General features: G+C 56.0%; 1 protein-coding gene across 4 annotated transcripts in view; it reads right to left on the bottom strand.

Annotated features, from left to right (window-relative positions):
- Positions 1–20,477, bottom strand: part of LOC141257284 (epoxide hydrolase 1-like) — a 40,763-nt gene extending 20,286 nt beyond the window's left edge. The window contains exons 1-4 of one of the 4 annotated variants that reach the window (XM_073671680.1): positions 20,197–20,477; positions 13,250–13,454; positions 12,411–12,591; positions 4,081–4,308 (exon numbers count right to left, since the gene is read on the bottom strand). In XM_073671680.1, coding sequence (XP_073527781.1) covers positions 4,081–4,308; positions 12,411–12,591; positions 13,250–13,381 — 541 coding nt within the window. In that variant the 5' untranslated portion in view covers positions 13,382–13,454; positions 20,197–20,477. Of the gene's footprint in view, positions 1–4,080; positions 4,309–12,410; positions 12,592–13,249; positions 13,455–19,926 lie in introns of all 4 variants that reach the window. The other 3 variants (XM_073671676.1, XM_073671679.1, XM_073671677.1) reach the window with 3 other exon arrangements.
- Positions 20,478–23,651: the final 3,174 nt, after the last annotated feature.

Below are 23,651 nucleotides of genomic sequence, written 5' to 3' on the forward strand. Positions count from 1 at the left end.
CCTCCATGTCTGTATGGGGCTCTGTGCGGCCGCTCATGTTCTCCCCTCCATGTCTGTATGGGGCTCTGTGTGGCCGCTCATGTTCTCCCCTCCATGTCTGTATGGGGCTCTGTGCGGCCGCTCATGTTCTCCTCCATGTCTGTATGGGGCTCTGTGCAGCCGCTCATGTTCTCCCCTCCATGTCTGTATGGGGCTCTGTGCAGCCGCTCATGTTCTCCCTCCATGTCTGTATGGGGCTCTGTGTGGCCGCTCATGTTCTCCCTCCATGTCTGTATGGGGCTCTGTGTGGCCGCTCATGTTCTCCCTCCATGTCTGTATGGGGCTCTGTGCGGCCGCTCATGTTCTCCCCTCCATGTCTGTATGGGGCTCTGTGTGGCCGCTCATGTTCTCCCCTCCATGTCTGTATGGGGCTCTGTGCGGCCGCTCATGTTCTCCTCCATGTCTGTATGGGGCTCTGTGTGGCCGCTCATGTTCTCCCCTCCATGTCTGTATGGGGCTCTGTGCAGCCGCTCATGTTCTCTCCTCCATGTCTGTATGGGGCTCTGTGTGGCCGCTCATGTTCTCCTCCATGTCTGTATGGGGCTCTGTGCGGCCGCTCATGTTCTCCCCTCCATGTCTGTATGGGGCTCTGTGTGGCCGCTCATGTTCTCCCCTCCATGTCTGTATGGGGCTCTGTGCGGCCGCTCATGTTCTCCTCCATGTCTGTATGGGGCTCTGTGCGGCCGCTCATGTTCTCCTCCATGTCTGTATGGGGCTCTGTGCGGCCGCTCATGTTCTCCCTCCTCCATGTCTGTATGGGGCTCTGTGCGGCCGCTCATGATCTCCTCCATGTCTGTATGGGGCTCTGTGCGGCCGCTCATGTTCTCCTCCATGTCTGTATGGGGCTCTGTGCGGCCGCTCATGTTCTCCTCCATGTCTGTATGGGGCTCTGTGCGGCCGCTCATGTTCTCCTCCATGTCTGTATGGGGCTCTGTGCGGCCGCTCATGTTCTCCCTCCATGTCTGTATGGGGCTCTGTGCAGCCGCTCATGTTCTCCCTCCATGTCTGTATGGGGCTCTGTGCGGCCGCTCATGTTCTCCCTCCATGTCTGTATGGGGCTCTGTGCGGCCGCTCATGTTCTCCTCCATGTCTGTATGGGGCTCTGTGCGGCCGCTCATGTTCTCCCTCCATGTCTGTATGGGGCTCTGTGTGGCCGCTCATGTTCTCCTCCATGTCTGTATGGGGCTCTGTGCGGCCGCTCATGTTCTCCCCTCCATGTCTGTATGGGGCTCTGTGCGGCCGCTCATGTTCTCCTCCATGTCTGTATGGGGCTCTGTGCGGCCTCTCATGTTCTCCTCCATGTCTGTATGGGGCTCTGTGCGGCCGCTCATGTTCTCCTCCATGTCTGTATGGGGCTCTGTACGGCCGCTCATGTTCTCCTCCATGTCTGTATGGGGCTCTGTGCGGCCCCTCATGTTCTCCTCCATGTCTGTATGGGGCTCTGTGCGGCCGCTCATGTTCTCCTCCATGTCTGTATGGGGCTCTGTGCGGTCGCTCATGTTCTCCTCCATGTCTGTATGGGGCTCTGTGCGGCCGCTCATCTTCTCCTCCATGTCTGTATGGGGCTCTGTGCAGCCGCTCATGTTCTCCCCTCCATGTCTGTATGGGGCTCTGTGCGGCCGCTCATGTTCTCCTCCATGTCTGTATGGGGCTCTGTGCGGCCGCTCATGTTCTCCTCCATTTCTGTATGGGGCTCTGTGCGGCCGCTCATGTTCTCCTCCATTTCTGTATGGGGCTCTGTGCGGCCGCTCATGTTCTCCCTCCTCCATGTCTGTATGGGGCTCTGTGCGGCCGCTCATGTTCTCCTCCATGTCTGTATGGGGCTCTGTGCGGCCGCTCATGATCTCCTCCATGTCTGTATGGGGCTCTGTGCGGCCGCTCATGTTCTCCTCCATGTCTGTATGGGGCTCTGTGCGGCCGCTCATGTTCTCCTCCATTTCTGTATGGGGCTCTGTGCGGCCGCTCATGTTCTCCCTCCTCCATGTCTGTATGGGGCTCTGTGCGGCCGCTCATGTTCTCCTCCATGTCTGTATGGGGCTCTGTGCGGCCGCTCATGATCTCCTCCATGTCTGTATGGGGCTCTGTGCGGCCGCTCATGTTCTCCTCCATGTCTGTATGGGGCTCTGTGCGGCCGCTCATGTTCTCCTCCATGTCTGTATGGGGCTCTCTGCGGCCGCTCATGTTCTCCTCCATGTCTGTATGGGGCTCTGTGCGGCCGCTCATGTTCTCCTCCATGTCTGTATGGGGCTCTGTGAGGCAGCTCATGTTCTCCTCCATGTCTGTATGGGGATCTGTGCGGCCGCTCATGTTCTCCTCCATGTCTGTATGGGGCTCTGTGCGGCCGCTCATGTTCTCCTCCATGTCTGTATGGGGCTCTGTGCGGCTGCTCATGTTCTCCTCCATGTCTGTATGGGGCTCTGTGCGGCCCCTCATGTTCTCTCCTCCATGTCTGTATGGGGCTCTGTGCGGCCCCTCATGTTCTCCCTCCATGTCTGTATGGGGCTCTGTGTGGCCGCTCATGTTCTCCTCCATGTCTGTATGGATCTTGGGCACAGTTATGGGGGACAGATAAGGGTCTTCCTCAAACGGTTCTGAAGCTGAAATTACAATTGTCCACAATGTCTTCTGCTGAAGATGAAGATTTCCCATCACTGGAGCCGAGGGTCCGCGGCCGCCTCCTGATAACAGCCCATAGCATTATCCCCCTCCTCCATCTGTACAGGGGCACAATGCAGTCGGGGGGTAACGTCCTCCTGGAATCACCAGACTCCTCCATCAGATGCAGACAGAGACATGAGATCCATCACTGCACAGAACACCTCTCCTCCAGAGTCCAGTGGTGGCGGCTTTACACCACTCCATCCGACGCTCGGCATTGTGCTTGGTGATGTACGGCTGCAGGCAGGGGATCCAGCCTTGGTTATTATGATTTGTGCTCCAGGACTTTCCTCCATGTATAGTAGGTCTTAGTATCCTGTAAGTACAGTCCGTCAGTGCCATCTCTGCTCTCCATCAGGGGAAGAAGGTGGACGGATATTGGGGGGGCACTTTACCTTCTAATGTCCACATTTAATGGGTATTTCCTACAATATTAATCGTTGCTTAAAAATCTTAAACTATATGGAGGTGACAGATGCAATCACTCGTGTTTGCTGCTCCGGATACTGCCCCTAAAAACCATCATGTCGGGGGCTTTGGCGCCAAAGGATCCGTCCAGCAGGTGATGAGATTGCACGTGCTCAGTGGACACCAGTTATCGCCGGGCAGTGGGGTCTTGTGTGATTGTCCGTTCTCAAGGCACATGGCGGACATGTGTCACAGGAGGAACAGTGCAGCCCTATGTGCTGGACGCAGCAGAGCGAGCGCAGATGTCCCTCACACTAAACCACTGACCATTCTCATTAAGAGTATGGACATTTGTTATAACAATGGCCGCCTCCTGCCAATATACAGTATATAGGCCGGTATCTGCAATCAGAAAGCGAAAGCATCCATCTCCCATAGCAACCAATCACAGCGCAGATTTCATTTCTAAAATGGTTCTGATAAAATGAAAGCTGCGCTGTGATTGGTTGCTAAAGGCAACAAAGACTAAAAGACACAGGGAGATGTGTAAAATACAGACGCAGCAGGAGGAGCAGTGGTCACTGCTGTTACTCCGCCCCCTGGCAGATGAGGGCGTGGTCACTACTGTTACTCCGCCCTCTGGCAGGTGAGGGTGTGGTCACTGCTGTTACTCCGCCCTCTGGCAGGTGAGGGCGTGGTCACTGGTGTTACTCTGCCCTCTGGCAGGTGAGGGTGTGGTCATTTCTGTTACTCCACCCCCTGGAAGGTGAGAGTGTGGTCATTGTTGTTACTCCGCCCCTGACAGGTGAGGGAATGGTCATTGTTACTCCGCCCCCTGGAAGGTGAGGGTGTGGTCATTGCTGTTACTCCACCCCCTGGCAGGTGAGGGAGTGGTCATTGCTGTTACTCCGCCCCCTGGCAGGTGAGGCCGAGGTCTCGTGTGTTACTCCGCCCCTCTCCCCTGCCCCGGCTTACCTTTCTTGTGCGGAGCTTCAGAGAAGCCGTATCCTGGGATGGACGGACAAATGACCTCGAATGTGATATTGGGGTCCAGTCCATGGTTCCCGGGGTCTGTCAGCAGAGGGAGGATACGGTAGAATTCATAAAAGGACCCTGGCCAGCCATGCACCATGAGCAGGGGGATGGCTTTCTGTCCCGGCTTAAGGTTTGGGGGCTTCACATGGACAAAATGGACGTCCAGACCTAAAGGAGCCAAACAAGACGTATTCTGAGAAGGTGCATGGCCATTATGGGGGAATGTCGGGAAAACTCTTATTGAGGACCCCTATGATCACCTGGGACCTGGAAGTAGCATTCCAGTGGTTTGGGTTTTTTCAGCGCTGGATCTGAGGTCCCTGACCGTAGTCTTATTCTTACCCACCTCCATCTTCACCTTCTATTGGCGCCGCCCCGGTCCTGTGGCACCATCTTGTGACCGCAACTTCTGATCGGAAGTCAGACGTAACGGTCAAACTCTCAATGCAAGTCTATGAGAGCCAGAACAAGGCCAGGCCCAGGCCCAGCCCCAGGCCCAGGCCCGAGAGAGGCCAGGCCCAGGCCCAGGCCCGAGAGAGGCCAGGCCCAGGCCCAGGCCCGAGAGAGGCCAGGACCAGGCCCAGGCCCGAGAGAGGCCAGGACCAGGCCCAGGCCCCAGAGAGGCCAGGACCAGGCCCAGGCCCGAGAGAGGCCAGGACCAGGCCCAGGCCCGAGAGAGGCCAGGACCAGGCCCAGGCCCGAGAGAGGCCAGGACCAGGCCCAGGCCCGAGAGAGGCCAGGACCAGGCCCAGGCCCGAGAGAGGCCAGGACCAGGCCCAGGCCCGAGAGAGACCAGGACCAGGCCCAGGCCCGAGAGAGACCAGGACCAGGCCCAGGCCCGAGAGAGACCAGGACCAGGCCCGAGAGAGACCAGGACCAGGCTCAGGCCCGAGAGAGGCCAGGACCGAGAGAGGCCAGGACCAGGCCCAGGCCCGAGAGAGGCCAGGACCAGGCCAGATCTAGGACAGAGTGAGGCCAGGACCAGGCCCAGTCTCGAGCGAGGCCAGGCCCAGGCCCGAGAGAGGCCAGGACCAGGCCAGATCTAGGCCAGAGCGATGCCAGGACCAGGCTCCCATAGACTTGCACTGAAAAGTGACCTCCGGCTTGTCCACCAAACAGTGAAGCGATCCGTTAGGTCACAAAGCGCTGGAGACCAACTGGAGTGGCGGTGATAGAAGGTGAAGACGGTGGTGGGTGAGTATTCCAGGCTACGGTCAGGGACCTCAGATTAGAGGCACCAGCACCACTACAGCGCAGCAATAAAAAACAAAGAAACGCTGGATGGGGCTTTGATATATGATGTATGGTATAAGGAGACCGTGTCATATAATGTACGGCGTGATGTAATGCACAACTTGTAATATACTATAGTGTAGCACCCTGAGGATTCGGCTGCTACAGGAGTATTGCACCTCAACCCAGAGGTGTGATATTCCACTCCCGGGTAAGGAAGGAGTGTGGAACTGAGCTCAGATAGACTGCATGCACTACATACATCCCATTCCAGAGGAGCAGGCCGACGGCACTCCCACTTAGAAATGTGCAGGTGCGACCGAGCCTGTTCCTGGCTGGAGTGGGAGGGGGGAGGAACATCCCATGTAGTGTAGGGGCAGATAGGGGGAGCAGTCTGGGTAGTGTTAGGAGCTCATTGGGTGCTGGTCACCTGAGCTCACACATAGAGGGCTATATAAGGTGGGCACCATCAAAGATCAGGTTCAGACGCAGAGGAGCCTGTCAGACGCTGAGCACAAGTCAGTCAGTGCAGAGAACAAGTCTGCTGCAGAGGAAGTCAGCCTGCAGCAAGGGAGCAGAACAGACCTGAGCCTGAAGAGTGAGAGAGTGGAGTACAGAAAGACCCAGAGGGGGACAAAGAAGGGACCCAAGAACCCAAATCAGATCACCGGGTGAGGAGTCAGCACAAGGGTACCGGAACCCAAACTGGTGGGGGCAGAAAACACATCCCTAGCCAGAGACCGGAGGCTGTGGGCAGCATCTGCCACGGCCACCCACTACATCCACCCTGAAGGCTTACCACATGAAGGGTCAGGGAACCTGAGGCCAAAGGTTGCCCCACAGAAGGCCCGAGGGAGCTGGACCTAGGCGGATCACTGGTGGGGACGGCTGAAGGAAGGACAGAGGGAGAGCTCAGGGCCACGCTCCGGACTTGTTTGGGGGTTGGCCGGATCCAGGACCTGGTGGACGCAGCACGGCTCGGGAGGTCACTTGGAGCTAGAGTGACCAGGAACATCTGCAGTAAGTAAAGACCCTTAACTGCACTACCCGAGTCTGTCATCATTACCGGCTGCACCGCACCACCACAACCCCCATCCTCTGCGCCTGTCCCCTCTGAGGCTATACCCCTCCCGTTGGGGGTTATCCCACCAAGCTGCGCATCCACCATCAGCCTCAGCGGACCCTGCTGCAGCGGCGGCCACAGTGACCGCATCACAACGGGTGGCGTAGTCGACACAACGAACTTTAATAACATCAGTAAAGACTGCCACATAACCCTGAGCTTGACGCCCTGGGCACGGGACCGGGTCACAGCCGCTCGGAGACTACAACCCCCCCCCATCTGATCCGGTGCCGGGTATTCCCCTCAAAACGGAATATGTCCCAGGGGGCGCGTCAACTTTGGCGTAGTCGGCAGGATTACGTGCCCGCAACACCCGGGTACTGCGTGCCTGAAGAAAAGTGCAAGTTTACCTTAGAAAGAAGACTCCTGCCGGTTCCGGAGGGTCCACGCCATCGGACTCCATCACCAGTCGTTTCCCGCCGATTGTCCGCCATTTCCAGCTTGTTCCCGCCATCTGCAGAGTTTCCCGCCACTGGGCGACGCTTCCCGCCAAAACCGCAGATTTCCCGCCTTGGAAGAGCAGCGGACGCCATTATGGGCGTGCCAAAGGAGGGCAAGAGGCCACATCCCATCGTGGGCCGGGACAGAAAATGGCGCCAAAAGTGGAAACCGCCCCCACCAACAGAGACTGTGATGCTGAAGGTGTCTGTCAGCGTGAAAGAACTACCCCTGGAGCTGACAGTCACCGAGTGGCCCCGGGACCGCCCTCGAAGTGGGAGGAGACGAAAGAAAAGAGCAAAGATGGGTGTCGCTTGGAGCAGTGTAGAACGAGCGCACCCGGAGGCAAGAGGTCTAATGAGGAGTAGCGGAGAAGCTCACCCGGAGTCGAGGAGAGAAAGAGTGGACCCGGGAATGGAGCGGCAGCAGAGCAGCACCGGCCCGCTGGCCAGGAGCCTGCTGGGGGAAGAAGGAGGAGAGCAGAGCAGCACCGGCCCGCTGGCCAGGAGCCTGCCGGAAGCAGAGCAGAGCAGCACCGACCCGATGGTCAGGAGCCTGCTGGAGTCAACAACCCCGCTAGGCTTAGCGGAGATCCTGGCGCAGCTTCCCCGAGATCGGGAGTGCGCGCGGAGTGCCCTGGAGGGCCTCGCGGGAAGGATGGCCCGAGTGCAGAGGGAGATCCTGGCGGAGTGGGGCCGGGAGATGGCCCAGCAAGCTGGAACCCGTCCACTTAACCCGCTCCCTTGGAAGAAGACATCGACTGCCTCTGCGGATGACGCGGGAGGACCCAAGGCCGGAGACGGCGCAGAAGAGGGAGCGAGACGCATGGCAGCAGGTAAGGGGGATGCCTATACCCCATACCGGAAGACCGCTTACCTGCCCCAGCTCCCCGTCGCAGAGCCCGAAGGTCCCCCGGCCGTACCCGAGACCGCCATGACATCGCCACCGACTAGGCCCCGACCGGAAGCCGCCGTCGCGACCCCGATGACGTCACGCATCGTGACCCGGAGCGTGGCGCCGGAAGAGGAGCCTCCGGCCTGGTCACAGGGCCTAGCATTTCCGGGCGCCGCATCCAAAGCAGAGCCATCTACCTCCGCGGAGCCTCCGGCCTGGTCGCAAGGCCAGGTAACCCAGGGCGCCGCCGTCCTAACGGTGCCCTTCACCTTCCAGGTGCCCCAGGCCTGGCCGCAAGGCCTGGGCAACCCGGGCGCCACCACCACCGCGCCCGCGCCCGTAATACCTAGGGTGCCACATCTGGGAGAGGACCCCTTCAGCCAGCTAACGTGGCCGGACGGTCGGCCTTTCATCTGGCCCGAAGGATTCTTGGAGCTGGAGCGGCAGAAGCAACTAGGTCCCCTGTGTGAGCCCCTGATCCCGGCTCCAAAGCCCGTGACTCGGGTCTCGCCTCCCCTAGAAGAGGCTCAATTTGCGTGGGACCCCAAGGGAGAAGATCTGATGGGGTTCACCGGAGAGACTCGGGCAGCTGCAGCAGCGCGCACAGAGTGTTGCCGTCAACAGCTGGCAGAGTTCAAGAGAGAGCGGGAGGAGAGGCAGGCCAAAGAGCAATGGGCCCAGACCCGCAGCGCGGAGCAAAAGAGTCGGACCAGAAGGGACCCCCGTGCAGCAGATCGTCCCCGTACCATCGGGACGGTAATAAAGTTTAATGCGCAGCATGGGTGGGGCTTCATAAGGGACCGGAACACCATGGGTGACGTCTTCGTTACACGACGGGACGTCGAGTCCCACCTGCCAGAGGGTCACAAAGGCCGTGACCTCTACGTCGGTGATGAGGTAACGTTCACCCGGCACAAGTGTGCCAAGGGACCTTACGCCCTCCACGTGCATCGCTTGACGGAGGAGGAGTTGCGGTGCGAGGAGGAGGAGCAAGAGGACCCGGACGGGTCTGAAGAAACCACCAGCCGTAAGATAAGAGCAGGAGGCAGACGCCGTTGAGTGCGGCAGAGCAGGAGACTGTATATAGTTGCCTGTCGGGGCACAGTGAATCGGAACTGAAACTGAAACTGGAACTGTTGTTGCTGCTAAAATAGTCCCCGTTGGGACCAGCGAACTGTTACCTGTAACCCTTTCCATACCAGGCTGAGGACTGTGAGCAGCCATCCCTTTCCCTTTACCTGGCCGGGGACTGAGAACGGCCAAAATTTCCCTGTACATAGTTGCGCTTGCTAAAGCGCCCCCTACCGGTTTTATTTGGGAAACTGTTTTACAAAAGACTGTCGCACTCTACCTGGTCACGAGTTGCACGGTGACCAGAGGAACAGAAGAGAGAAAGAGACGACGAGAATGTTGTTTACCTGAAAAAGTTTATATATATATTTATATAGTATTTCGTATAATATTTAATATGTTTTACATGTTTATAAAAATGTTGTATGTTTTGGTGTTTTTTGTCTTTGCAGCCCGAGGACGTGCTGTGATTTACCAGGGGGGAATGTAGCACCCTGAGGATTCGGCTGCTACAGGAGTATTGCACCTCAACCCAGAGGTGTGATATTCCACTCCCGGGTAAGGAAGGAGTGTGGAACTGAGCTCAGATAGACTGCATGCACTACATACATCCCATTCCAGAGGAGCAGGCCGACGGCACTCCCACTTAGAAATGTGCAGGTGCGACCGAGCCTGTTCCTGGCTGGAGTGGGAGGGGGGAGGAACATCCCATGTAGTGTAGGGGCAGATAGGGGGAGCAGTCTGGGTAGTGTTAGGAGCTCATTGGGTGCTGGTCACCTGAGCTCACACATAGAGGGCTATATAAGGTGGGCACCATCAAAGATCAGGTTCAGACGCAGAGGAGCCTGTCAGACGCTGAGCACAAGTCAGTCAGTGCAGAGAACAAGTCTGCTGCAGAGGAAGTCAGCCTGCAGCAAGGGAGCAGAACAGACCTGAGCCTGAAGAGTGAGAGAGTGGAGTACAGAAAGACCCAGAGGGGGACAAAGAAGGGACCCAAGAACCCAAATCAGATCACCGGGTGAGGAGTCAGCACAAGGGTACCGGAACCCAAACTGGTGGGGGCAGAAAACACATCCCTAGCCAGAGACCGGAGGCTGTGGGCAGCATCTGCCACGGCCACCCACTACATCCACCCTGAAGGCTTACCACATGAAGGGTCAGGGAACCTGAGGCCAAAGGTTGCCCCACAGAAGGCCCGAGGGAGCTGGACCTAGGCGGATCACTGGTGGGGACGGCTGAAGGAAGGACAGAGGGAGAGCTCAGGGCCACGCTCCGGACTTGTTTGGGGGTTGGCCGGATCCAGGACCTGGTGGACGCAGCACGGCTCGGGAGGTCACTTGGAGCTAGAGTGACCAGGAACATCTGCAGTAAGTAAAGACCCTTAACTGCACTACCCGAGTCTGTCATCATTACCGGCTGCACCGCACCACCACAACCCCCATCCTCTGCGCCTGTCCCCTCTGAGGCTATACCCCTCCCGTTGGGGGTTATCCCACCAAGCTGCGCATCCACCATCAGCCTCAGCGGACCCTGCTGCAGCGGCGGCCACAGTGACCGCATCACAACGGGTGGCGTAGTCGACACAACGAACTTTAATAACATCAGTAAAGACTGCCACATAACCCTGAGCTTGACGCCCTGGGCACGGGACCGGGTCACAGCCGCTCGGAGACTACAACCCCCCCCCATCTGATCCGGTGCCGGGTATTCCCCTCAAAACGGAATATGTCCCAGGGGGCGCGTCAATAGCGTAATACTCGGCCTAATATTGGAAGGGCAGGTACAGAAGGCTGTGTGTCCTCCATTGCAGAGAAGCAGTCATCAGACTCATCAGGTTGATCCGAGCAGGATCCCATCTTCTTGGATGTGGAGAATTAAGAATAGAAAAAAAAAGTTTCTCCATTCAGTCAGTCCGTGAAAATGACCCCGCACTCAGATGTCACCCGATGTTTTCCAGTGACCCATAGTTATGAACGGGCATGCGCCATTCCATTATCAGAAGCAAATTGTGCACGGCCCCATAGAATAAGATTGCTCCGAGTGCGATCAGATGTTTTGATGGATCAGAGTCTGACCGAAAATATACAGTCGTCTGCACGAGCCCTAACCGAAACACCATGAAGGAGAAGTGGAGGCTGGAGATCACAGGACGGAGACGTCACTGATCGGGAAATGGTGGAGAAATGGAAACAACGTTATCACAACCTCCGGAGTCAGAGCCTCGGGCAGAAATCCCGGCACCTCCGGCCTCGGCTGCTGTCACGGAGGTCATTAATGGACGACTGTGGAAGGAAACCATCAGGATCCGCTGCTGGCAGCTCCTGTGTGATCACAGACCAAAGACATTCCCGATGTGCTCGATGGAGACAAGTCCAGAGACGCTGCCAGGAGCTCCCGTGTAATCACCGACCAATGACCAATGATGGAGACATGTCCGGAGATGCTGCCAGGAGCTCCCGTGTAATCAACAACCAATGACCAATGATGGAGACAAGTCCAGAGATGCCGCCGGGAGCTCCTGTGTAATCACGGACCAATGACCAATGATGGAGACAAGTCCGTAGATGCTGCAGACAGCTCCTGTGTAATCACGGACCAATAACCTCCCCGATGGAGACAAGTCTGGAGATGCTGCAGACAGCTCCTGTGTAATCACCGACCAATAACCTCCCCGATGGAGACAAGTCCGGAGACGCTGCCGGCAGCTCCTGTGTGATCACTGACTAATGACATCCCTGATGTGCTCGATGGAGACAAGTCCGGAGACTACACAGCGATGGGAGCAGGTTTAGGCCACGCAGGTGGCTCACAGTAGTGCGAGGAACATGTGGCCTGGTGTCATCGTGTAGAAAAATGTCTTTTGGGACACTGGAGAAATGGCCGCACCGCTGTCTCCACCACCAATCAATGTAACTCTGAGCTGTTGTTAGGGACCGGGAATGAAAACTAGAGGGGTCCGGCTACCATATATTATGCCACCCACCATAATCCCAGGAGTTGGACTGATGTGATGTTCCCTCGAGAAGCCTCTTCATGATATCCTTCACGTGGTCACCAAACCAATCTCCGGCTATCACTGCATCCAAGACAAAAGCTGGATTCATCGCTGAAGACAACGGGCCTCCATTGGCGTCGTACTCTGCACCATGATCACATTTGAGATCAGTGAGGTCAGTGAACATCTGTTGCCAAATAGCTAAACGTTCAAGGTCATGCAGATACCTCCTGATGGCCAACCTGCAGGTTCCTCACACCACCATTAATGATCTCAGTGACAGCAGCCGAGGCTGGAGGTGCCGAGACTTATGCACAGGGCTCAGACTGCAGATGATTTTGTTTCCATTTCTCCACCATTTGCCGATCAGTGACGCCGCCGTCCTGTGATCTCCACTATCCACCACTTCTCCTTGGTGCTGTAGTCTCAGTATTGAGGAGTATATACTGTATGATCGTATACATAGTGTAATGTAATACGTGACGTCATTTCATCTCTGGTGGCCAGAGGACTCACCCTCGATCTTGGTCTTGTAGTGCGGGTATTTATTGATGATCTCCACCTGTTTGCCCCAATTGAACGTGTTCCTCCAGTAGGAGACGACAAACTGGAGCGCTGTTCCTTTAAAACCATAATGGAACTGGGCGTCCTCCAGTGGGAAGACATAGCGGGTCTGATCCAGGCGGTGATGGAGATCCTGGAGGCCACACGAGAGTCAGATCATTGATTTGTGTGAGAGAAGAGCGGGGGCGTGGCATGAGAGCGGGGGCGTGGCATGAGAGCAGGGGCGTGGCATGAGAGCAGGGGCGTGGCATGAGAGCAGGGGCGTGGCATGAGAGCAGGGGCGGGGCATGAGAGCAGGGGCGGGGCATGAGAGCAGGGGCGGGGCATGAGAGCAGGGGCGGGGCATGAGAGCAGGGGCGGGGCATGAGAGCAGGGGCAGGGCATGAGAGCAGGGGGCGGGGCATGAGAGCAGGGGCGGGGCATGAGAGCAGGGGGCGGGGCATGAGAGCAGGGGGCGGGGCATGAGAGCAGGGGCGGGGCATGAGAGCAGGGGCGGGGCATGAGAGCAATTCACCATGTGGAAACTAATGACATCCAGCCCTTACTTGTCCTCCTCTCACAGCTGAGGGCTATGTTACAATGTAGCAGTCTCTCGGCAGTACAGTCCTCTCATTTTTCCTCACTGTTTGATACATTGTAGCAGTCTGGAGTCCTGGCTATTACAGAGGATTATCAGACTGGATACATTGTAACAAACCTCCAGCTGTGATAAGTGTTGGGGTATATGTACAACATAGAGCGATTGCCACTCCACTCCACGAGCGCCGGCGTCACCCCAGCTGCCCTCGTACCTTAATATCCTCCTCAGACGCCTCAATACGGAAGGGTCTCACACTGGTGTCCTCCATCTTCTGGGGTCTCACCCCTGCACCCCACCACCCATCCCCCATCTCTATGGTTTTCTTTATACGTCCACATAACATCCAGCAGAGTACGGCGCCGCCAACCCCGACCGGAACCAGCGCACTGTGAGGCCAGTGATCTTGGAACGCCGCCCTGCGGAGAAAAGAGATCCACATGATCGATATCTACTCTGCAGATTATTACACCCCGGACCTCTGCACAGGGCGGCTCCAGGTCTTCATGGGCCCCATGGAAAAAGAGTCTCAGGGGCCCCATTAACACAAACTGACTCGCCCAGGGGGATATGGGGGACTCGGTACCCGGGCCTTTACCTTCTTGGGCTGTCGCGGTGGTTTTCTCCCGGGCCCGTACCCTGGGGTCACTCTTCAAAAGGGGCTTGTCACTCGATGGGATGAATATTTGTTTTGTCTCGTGACGCCACCTGTGGTCCCCGGTAATGAGTACCGGCGCTGCTGCAGACCTCTGGAGCAGATGATAGGGCAGCTGGGTTGGTGCGGCTCTCCAGGGCAGTGTAGGTGCAGATGGTGATGCTGGGCATTGTAGTGCAGGAGCGATAGCATGGTAGAAATAACTGACAGAAGCAATGGAGTGCAGTCATCCGAGTTTACTCACAGTTATTTAGGTTCCTCAGGTAGCACTAGATAGCTGACAGTCTCCCACGTCGCGCTGCGTTCACCAGGCAGGGGTTCAGCACTCCCTCAATTATCTCAAGAGCACTTAACGGGACCCCCATTCTTTATGTTCCTTTCTTAGCCGACTTCCTACGCTGGGTCTCTCCCTCCTGCCCTGCGCCCCGCCACACAAAGTCCCAATCGGGTACCCTGAGATCCCTCTGGGCAACTTGAAGTTCCCGGACCTGGCTTTGTGCCCTTTTCGGCGGCTTAGGTGCGGATGTGGCAACTACACCCTGAAAGTGCAGAAGCCTCCGGTTTTCTAGCTGAGACTTAAAGTAACTCGGCTGTTCCAGGGACCGGTTCCCTTCTTGTGGCCTGATCCCTCTGACGCCTGGCAGATTCGGGCGTACGGGTGCCGTCCTTCAATCACCGTACCCCCTGGGCCTCCCTTCTGTTCCTGGAGCCTTCCTCTCTTGCTCCCACTCCTCTCCCAGTCTTGGGCATCACAGGCTGAGCCTGCCTCCTGAGCAGAGCTCCTGCAGAGCCTCTGCTCCCTTCACTACTCCTCTTCTGACTCACTCTTCAAGTCCCTTAAAAAAGATGGCTTCCCCTATATATATGTGGCGCCCCTGAGGGTTCAGTCGCCCCTCAGGGCGCATTCAACACTACACTGCTCCAGGCTGGCTGGAAGGGCAAGATGCACTGTGTTCTGCTGAAGCCCTGTCCCTGGCTGGAGTGGGGGGGGACCAAAGAGAGGGGGAAACAGTAGTGGGTGTGGGTGGAGGATGTAGAGTAGGGGAGCACCATTATAGGAGGTATATAAAGGGAAGCCATCTTAGGGTGGCAGGAGAGTGAGGACAGAGGTCAGACAGTCAGTGAGGAGAGGAGGGGAGCAGAGTCTCTTCAGGAGCTCTGCTCCATAAGTGGGGCCCAGTAAGAGAGGCCCAGGAGGGGAGCAGAGGAGGAAGACTCCGGTAAATAAGGGATCCCAGGGGGTATGGTGAGTGCAGGACAGCACCCGTACGCCCGAGTCTGCCAAGTGTCAGAGGGATCAGGCCGCAAGAAGGGAACCGGTCCCTGGACCAGCCGTGTTACTCCAGGTCTCGGTTGGAAAGCCGGACGCTTCTGCACTTCCATGGTGCAGTTGTCACAACCTCACCCTAGTCACCGTGAAGGGCATCAAGTAGGTCCGGGAACTCCAGGTTGCCCAGAGGGACTTCAGAGCACCCGATCGGGACTGTGTGTGGGGAAGCACAGGGCAGGAGGGAGAAGACCCAGCGTGAACACGGTCTAGTAAGGAACATAAAGAAAGCGGGGTTCCATCAAGTGCTCCTGATATACTTGAGAAAGTGCTGGACCCCTTGTCTGGTGGACGCAGTGCGATGCGGGAGGCTGACACCCGTACAGTGTACCTGAGGAACTTGAACAGAACTGTGAGTAAACTCGGATGACAGCACTCCACTGCCTCCGTCAGTTATTTCCGCTGTGCCATCTCTCCTGCACAACAAGCCCCAGCATCACCACCTACCATTCTACACTGCCCCGGGGCTCGCTCCACGTGTGGGGAGCCATTCCAACCGCCTCAGAGGTCTGAAGCAGCGCTGGTATTTATTACCAGAAACCACAGGGGGCGTCACAAACACTTCCTAAGAACTACAAATCCCATATAAATATTTCCCCCTTTTTTGTTGACCACCCTGGGCCACAGATCGGGCTGCCGCCACTGTGACATATCCCTTCCCCAGCATCTATAGGCCCGGACACCGAGTACCCCACGGCCCTGGGGGCGCGTCATATATATATATATCTTCAAGTGCTCCCCTGTTCTGCGTCCTCCACCCACACACACTACTGGTCCCCCCTCACTTTTGGTTCCCCCCACTCCAGTCAGGAACGGGGCAGCAGAAGAAGTGCATAATGCCCTTCCAGCCGGCCTGGAGTAGTGTAGTGTTGGATGCAGGTGTTGGGGTCCCGGGGCAGTACTCCATCCTTACCTGAGAGAAGGAGATGCCACACCTCTGGGTGAGGTGCAGTACTTCTGTGGCGCCTGAACCCTCAGGGGCGCCACAAAACCACCATTCATGATCCACAGATACCGCAAAGAGAAATATAGGTACACAGGGCCCAACCTGCCCCTCATCCTTCACATATGGAGATATACACACACACAACCTACGCAGACGCGCGCGCACGCACACAGTAGGCAGACGCGCGCGCGCACACAGTAGGCAGACGCGCGCACACAGTAGGCAGACGCGCGCGCGCACACAGTAGGCAGACGCGCGCGCGCACACAGTAGGCAGACGCGCGCGCGCGCACACAGTAGGCAGACGCGCGCGCGCACACAGTAGGCAGACGCGCGCATGCACACACAGTAGGCAGACACGCACAGTACGTAGACATGCATGCACACACACAGTAGGCAGACACGCACACAGTACGCAGACATGCGTGCACACACACAGTACGCAGACATGCGTGCACACACACAGTACGCAGACATGCGTGCACACACACAGTACGCAGACATGCGTGCACACACACAGTACGCAGACATGTGTGCACACACACAGTACGCAGACATGCGTGCGCACACAGTACGCAGACATGCATGCGCACACACAGTACGCAGACATGCGTGCGCACACACAGTACGCAGACATGCGTGCGCACACACAGTACGCAGACATGCGTGCGCACACACAGTACGCAGACATGCGTGCGCACACACAGTACGCAGACATGCGTGCGCACACACAGTACGCAGACATGCGTGCAGACACGCACAGTACGCAGACATGGGTGCACACACACAGTAGTAAGACGCGCGCGCGCACACAGTAGGCAGACGCGCGCGCGCACACAGTAGGCAGACGCGCACAGTACGTAGACATGCATGCACACACACAGTAGGCAGACACGCACACACACACAGTACGTAGACACACACACAGTACGTAGACACACACACAGTACGCAGACACACACACAGTACGCAGACACACACACAGTACGCAGACACACACACAGTACGCAGACATGCGTGCACACAGTACGCAGACATGCGTGCACACACACAGTACGCAGACATGCGTGCACACACACAGTACGCAGACATGGGTGCACACACACAGTACGCAGACACGCACAGTACGCAGACATGGGTGCACACACACAGTAGGAAGACGCGCGCGCGCGCACACACAGTAGGCAGACGCGCGCGCACACAGTAGGCAGACGCGCGCGCGCACACAGTAGGCAGACGCGCATGCACACACAGTAGGCAGACACGCACAGTACGTAGACATGCATGCACACACACAGTAGGCAGACACGCGCACACACACAGTACGTAGACACACACACAGTACGCAGACATGCGTGCACACACACAGTACGCAGACATGCGTGCACACACACAGTACGCAGACATGCGTGCAGACACGCACAGTACGCAGACATGGGTGCACACACACAGTAGTAAGACGCGCGCGCGCACACACAGTAGGCAGACGCGCGCGCGCACACAGTAGGCAGACGCGCACAGTACGTAGACATGCATGCACACACACAGTAGGCAGACACGCACACACACACAGTACGTAGACACACACACAGTACGTAGACACACACACAGTACGTAGACACACACACAGTACGTAGACACACACACAGTACGCAGACACACACACAGTACGCAGACATGCGTGCACACACACAGTACGCAGACATGCGTGCACACACACAGTACGCAGACATGCGTGCACACACACAGTACGCAGACATGCGTGCACACACACAGTACGCAGACATGCGTGCACACACACAGTACGCAGACATGCGTGCAGACACGCACAGTACGCAGACATGGGTGCACACACACAGTAGTAAGACGCGCGCGCGCACACAGTAGGCAGACGCACGCGCGCGCACACACAGTAGGCAGACGCGCACAGTACGTAGACATGCATGCACACACACAGTACGTAGACACACACACAGTACGTAGACACACACACAGTACGCAGACACACACACAGTACGCAGACACACACACAGTACGCAGACACACACACAGTACGCAGACACACACACAGTACGCAGACATGCGTGCACACACACAGTACGCAGACATGCGTGCACACACACAGTACGCAGACATGCGTGCACACACACAGTACGCAGACATGCGTGCACACACACAGTACGCAGACATGCGTGCACACACACAGTACGCAGACATGCGTGCACACACACAGTACGCAGACATGCGTGCACACACACAGTACGCAGACATGCGTGCACACACACAGTACGCAGACATGCGTGCACACACAGTACGCAGACATGCACAGTACGCAGACATGGGTGCACACACACAGTAGGAAGACGCGCGCGCGCGCACACAGTAGGCAGACACGCACAGTAGGCAGACACGCACAGTACGCAGACATGCATGCACACACACAGTAGGCAGACACGCACACACACACACAGTAGGCAGACACGCACACACAGTAGGCAGACACGCACACACAGTACGCAGACGCGCGCGCACACACACGTACACATACAGGCATACGTTCATATTTGAAGACAAATTCATAAAAACACAACGGCCCCGCACAGCTGCTGGGGGAGCGGCCCGACGGCAAGTGGGCCCCCCTGATGGTCCAGGGCCCCAGCACTTGCCCGGGTGCTGACGCCGGCCCTACCGCTACAAATCTGCAGAACATTGCGCCACTACTTCCTGACAGTGATATATCCTGCAGATTATTACACCTCTGACCTCCACAGATCTGCAGACTATTGATCCTTCACCTCCTGATACAGAATGATATATACTGCAGAATATTACACCACTGACCTCCACAGATCTGCAGAACATCGCTCCCCCACCTCCTGACATACATAGAGATATATCCTGCAGATTATTACACCTCTGATTTCCACAGATCTGCAGAACATCACTCCTCTATCTACGGACAGATAAATAGTGATATATCCTGCAGATTATTACAGCACTGACCTCCATAGATCTTCAGAACATTGCTCCTCCACCTCCTGACAGATAGTGATATATCCTGCAGATTATTACACCTCTGATTTCCACAGATCTGCAGCACATCACTCTGCCATCTCCTGACAGATACAGTGATATATCCTGCAGATTATTACACCTCTGACCTCCACAGATCTGCAGAGTATCGATCCTACACCTGACAGATACATAGTGATGTATCCTGCAGATTATTACACCTCTGATTTCCACAGATCTGCAGAACATCACTCCTCTATCTATGGACAGATACATAGTGATATATCCTGCAGATTATTACACCTCTGATTTCCACAGATCTGCAGCACATCACTCCGCCACCTCCTGACAGATACAGTGATATATCCTGCAGATTATTACACCTCTAACCCCCACAGATCTGCAGAACATTGCTCCGCCACCTCCTGACAGATACAGTGATATATCCTGCAGATTATTACACCTCTAACCGAGACAGATCTGCAGAACATGGCTCCTCCACCTCCTCACAGATACAGTGATATATCCTGCAGATTATTACACCTCTAACCTCCACAGATCTGCAGAACATTGCTCCGCCACCTCCTGACAGATACAGTGATATATCCTGCAGATTATTACACCTCTAACCTCCACAGATCTGCAGAACATTGCTCCGCCACCTCCTGACAGATACAGTGATATATCCTGCAGATTATTACACCTCTAACCGCCACAGATCTGCAGAACATGGCTCCTCCACCTCCTCACAGATACAGTGATATATCCTGCAGATTATTACACCTCTAACCTCCACAGATCTGCAGAACATTGCTCCGCCACCTCCTGACAGATACAGTGATATATCCTGCAGATTATTACACCTCTGATTTCCACAGATCTGTAGAGTATCGCTCTCCCACCTCCTGACAGATGCATAGTGATATATCCTGCAGATTATTACACCTCTGACCTCCACAGATCTGCAGCACATCTCCACACATCTTCGCCAGCTGATCTTCAGGAGGTCGCTGCCTCGTCCGTGCAGCAGCAGCAGCAGAGCTCGGCGGCTCCTAGGAGCCGGGCCCCATGGCTGTGGGTACAATGTGGTTCTCGGGGGCCCCTCACCTGCCGCTCTCCAGCACTTGTCTCCACATGTCGCCGCCTCCGTTCAGGGCACCTTGTGCTGCTGTTCACCTCCTCCGCCTCCAACTGCCGCAGGTGTACGGAGAGGTGGACTCACCTGCCAGAGAGCAACCGCAGGAAACCGCCTCAACTGCTAAGCCCTTAAAGGGCCAGTACACTCTATGTCATCGCAAGACGTGCAAAGTGTAAGAGCTCGTTCACACTGAGGCCACGACACAGACAAAGCGAGGAGAAGACAAAGGGATCAAATACAGGGAGAACGTAATATAATACGTTAATAATAATATAAGAGACATAATAACATGATCAGGGGTGGATTAAGAGTAGCAAGGGCCCCGGCAGTGTAGAAGGCGCGGCCCTCCCCCCCTTACACCTGATGTATCACGTGACATGTCACATGAGCCCCTGTGATAGGTCATGTGATAGTTCACGTGAAATTAATTTGGCACAATATTAATTCTAATAATTTTTTTTAGGTTGTGTGCGCACAATGCGTTTTTTAAGCAATTCCGCTGCAGAAACGCTTAATAAACGCTTGGTAGAAGGGCTGCCATGTTCCCCAATGATAATCCGCATGTATTGTGCACATGCTGCAGAAATTTCCACTGCGGATTATCATTGCGGAAAAAAACGCAGCACTACCAATTATGTTGCGGAAGCGCGGCGTTTTCGCCGCCATTGACTTTCATTGGAACGCATGGAATCCGCATCACTGCATCTGTACATGCAGAATCCATGCGTCTCAATGTGCGGATGGTACCCGGGTGTGGAGGACAGGAGACTCTCCTCCGGACCCGGGTACCATAGAACCTGTAAAAAAAAGAATAAAATAAAAAATAAATATATACTTACCTTCTGATGGCCCCCGGTGTCTTTATCCGATGTGTCCTGGCTTGCCGGCAGCTCACGATGGTCTGAAAAGGACCTGCCATGATGTCATTTAGTCATGTGACGGGTCACGCGACCGCTGATGTCAGCAGGCCATCAGAAGGTAAGTATATATTTATTTTTTACCATTCTTTCGGTCACAACTTGACCAAGTTGTCAAGCACTTTCCAAGTGATGCTAAAATCACTTCATAACTCGCACGCGGAAATGCAAGTGAAGAACGCTTCACACCCGCATGTACAATCCGCATGTACAATCCGCATGAACAATCCGCATGTACAATCCGCAGGAACAATCCGCAGGAACAATCCGCAGGTACAATCTGCATGTACAATCCGCATGTACAATCCGCATGTACAATCCGCATGTACAATCCGCATGTACAATCCGCAGGAACAATCCGCAGGAACAATCCGCAGGTACAATCTGCATGTACAATCCGCATGTACAATCCGCAGGTACAATCCGCAGGTACAATCCGCATGCACAATCTGCATGTACAATCCGCATGCACAATCCGCATGCACAATCCGCATGTACAATCCGCATGCACAATCCGCATGCACAATCCGCATGTACAATCCGCATGCACAATCCGCATGCACAATCCGCATGCACAATCCGCAGGTACAATCCGCAGGTACAATCTGCAGGTACAATCCGCAGGTACAATCCGCATGCACAATCCGCATGCACAATCCGCATGCACAATCCGCATGTACAATACACAGGTACAATCCGCATGTACAATCCGCATGCACAATCCGCATGCACAATCCACATGCACAATCCGCAGGTACAATCCACATGTACAATCCGCAGGTACAATCCGCATGCACAATTCACATGCACAATCCGCATGCACAATCCGCAGGTACAATCTGCAGGTACAATCCGCATGTACAATCCGCATGCACAATCCGCATGTACAATACACAGGTACAATCCGCATGCACAATCTGCATGCACAATCCGCATGCACAATCCACATGCACAATCCGCAGGTACAATCCACATGTACAATCCGCAGGTACAATCCGCATGCACAATTCACATGCACAATCCGCATGCACAATCCGCATGTACAATCCGCATGTACAATCCGCATGCATTTTTTCTGCCAGGGAGATGCAGAAACGCTCAAAAAAAAATCCAAAGCATTTCTGCATCGTGGGCACATAGCCTTACATTAATTGTATGACTCAATATTGAGCACACGTAGCCATCTATACACAGCAGGAGGCCACACGTAGCCATCTATACACAGCAGGGGGGGCCGCACGTAGCCATCTATACACAGCAGGAGGCCGCACGTAGCCATCTATACACAGCAGAAGGCCGCACGTAGCCATCTATACACAGCGGGAGGCCGCACGGCGCCATCTATACACAGCGGGAGGCCGCACGGCGCCATCTATACACAGCGGTAGGCCGCACGTAGCCATCTATACACAGCAGGGGACCGCACGTAGCCATCTATACACAGCGGGAGGCCGCACGTAGCCATCTATACACAGCGGGAGGCCGCACGGCGCCATCTATACACAGCGGGAGGCCGCACGGCGCCATCCATACACAGCGGCAGGCTGCACGTAGCCATCTATACACAGCGTGAGGCCGCACGGTGCTATCTATACACAGCAGGGGGCCGCACGTAGCCATCTATGCACAGTGGGAGGCAGCACGTAGCCATCTATACACAGCGGGAGGCCACACGGCGCCATCTTTACACAGCAGGGGGCCGCACGTAGCCATCTATAGACAGCGGGAGGCCGCACGGCGCCATCTATACACAGCGGGAGGCCGCACGGCGCCGTCTATACACAGCGGTAGGCCGCACGTAGCCATCTATACACAGCGTGAGGCCGCACGGTGCCATCTATACACAGCAGGGGGCCGCACGTAGCCATCTATGCACAGTGGGAGGCAGCACGTAGCCATCTATACACAGCGGGAGGCCACACGGCGCCATCTTTACACAGCAGGGGGCCGCACGTAGCCATCTATAGACAGCGTGAGGCCGCACGGCGCCATCTATACACAGCGGGAGGCCGAACGGCGCCATCTATACACAGCAAGAGGCCGCACAGTGCCATCTATACACAGCGGGAGGCCGCACGGCGCCATCTATACACAGCAGGAGGCCGCACGTAGCCATCTATACACAGTTGGAGGCCGCACGGCGCCATCTATACACAGCAGGAGGCCGCACGGAGCCATCTATACACAGCAGTAGGCCGTACGTAGCCATCTAAACACAGCAGGAGGCCGTACGTAGCCATCTAAACACAGCAGGAGGCCGCACGGAGCCATCTATACACAGCAGGAGGCCGTACGTAGCCATCTAAACACAGCAGGAGGCCGCACGTAGCCATCTATACACAGCAGGAGGCCACACGGCGTCATCTATACACAGCGGGAGGCCGCACGTAGCCATCTATACACAGCAGGAGGCCGCACGTAGCCATCTATACACAGCGTGAGGCCGCACGAAGCCATCTATACACAGCGGGAGGCCGCACAGCGCCATCTATACACAGTGGGAGGCCGCACGTAGCCATCCATACACAGCAGGAGGCCGCACGTAGCCATCTATACACAGCAGGTGTTAGAACCCTCCTGTTAGTTTTTTTCTATTTTGTGGTCACGTGACCTGCTGCCTAT

This window comes from Phyllobates terribilis, unplaced genomic scaffold, assembly GCF_046119375.1.
Source record: "Phyllobates terribilis strain yellow unplaced genomic scaffold, ASM4611937v1 Scaffold_3__8_contigs__length_932513732, whole genome shotgun sequence".
Taxonomy (NCBI): domain Eukaryota; kingdom Metazoa; phylum Chordata; class Amphibia; order Anura; family Dendrobatidae; genus Phyllobates; species Phyllobates terribilis.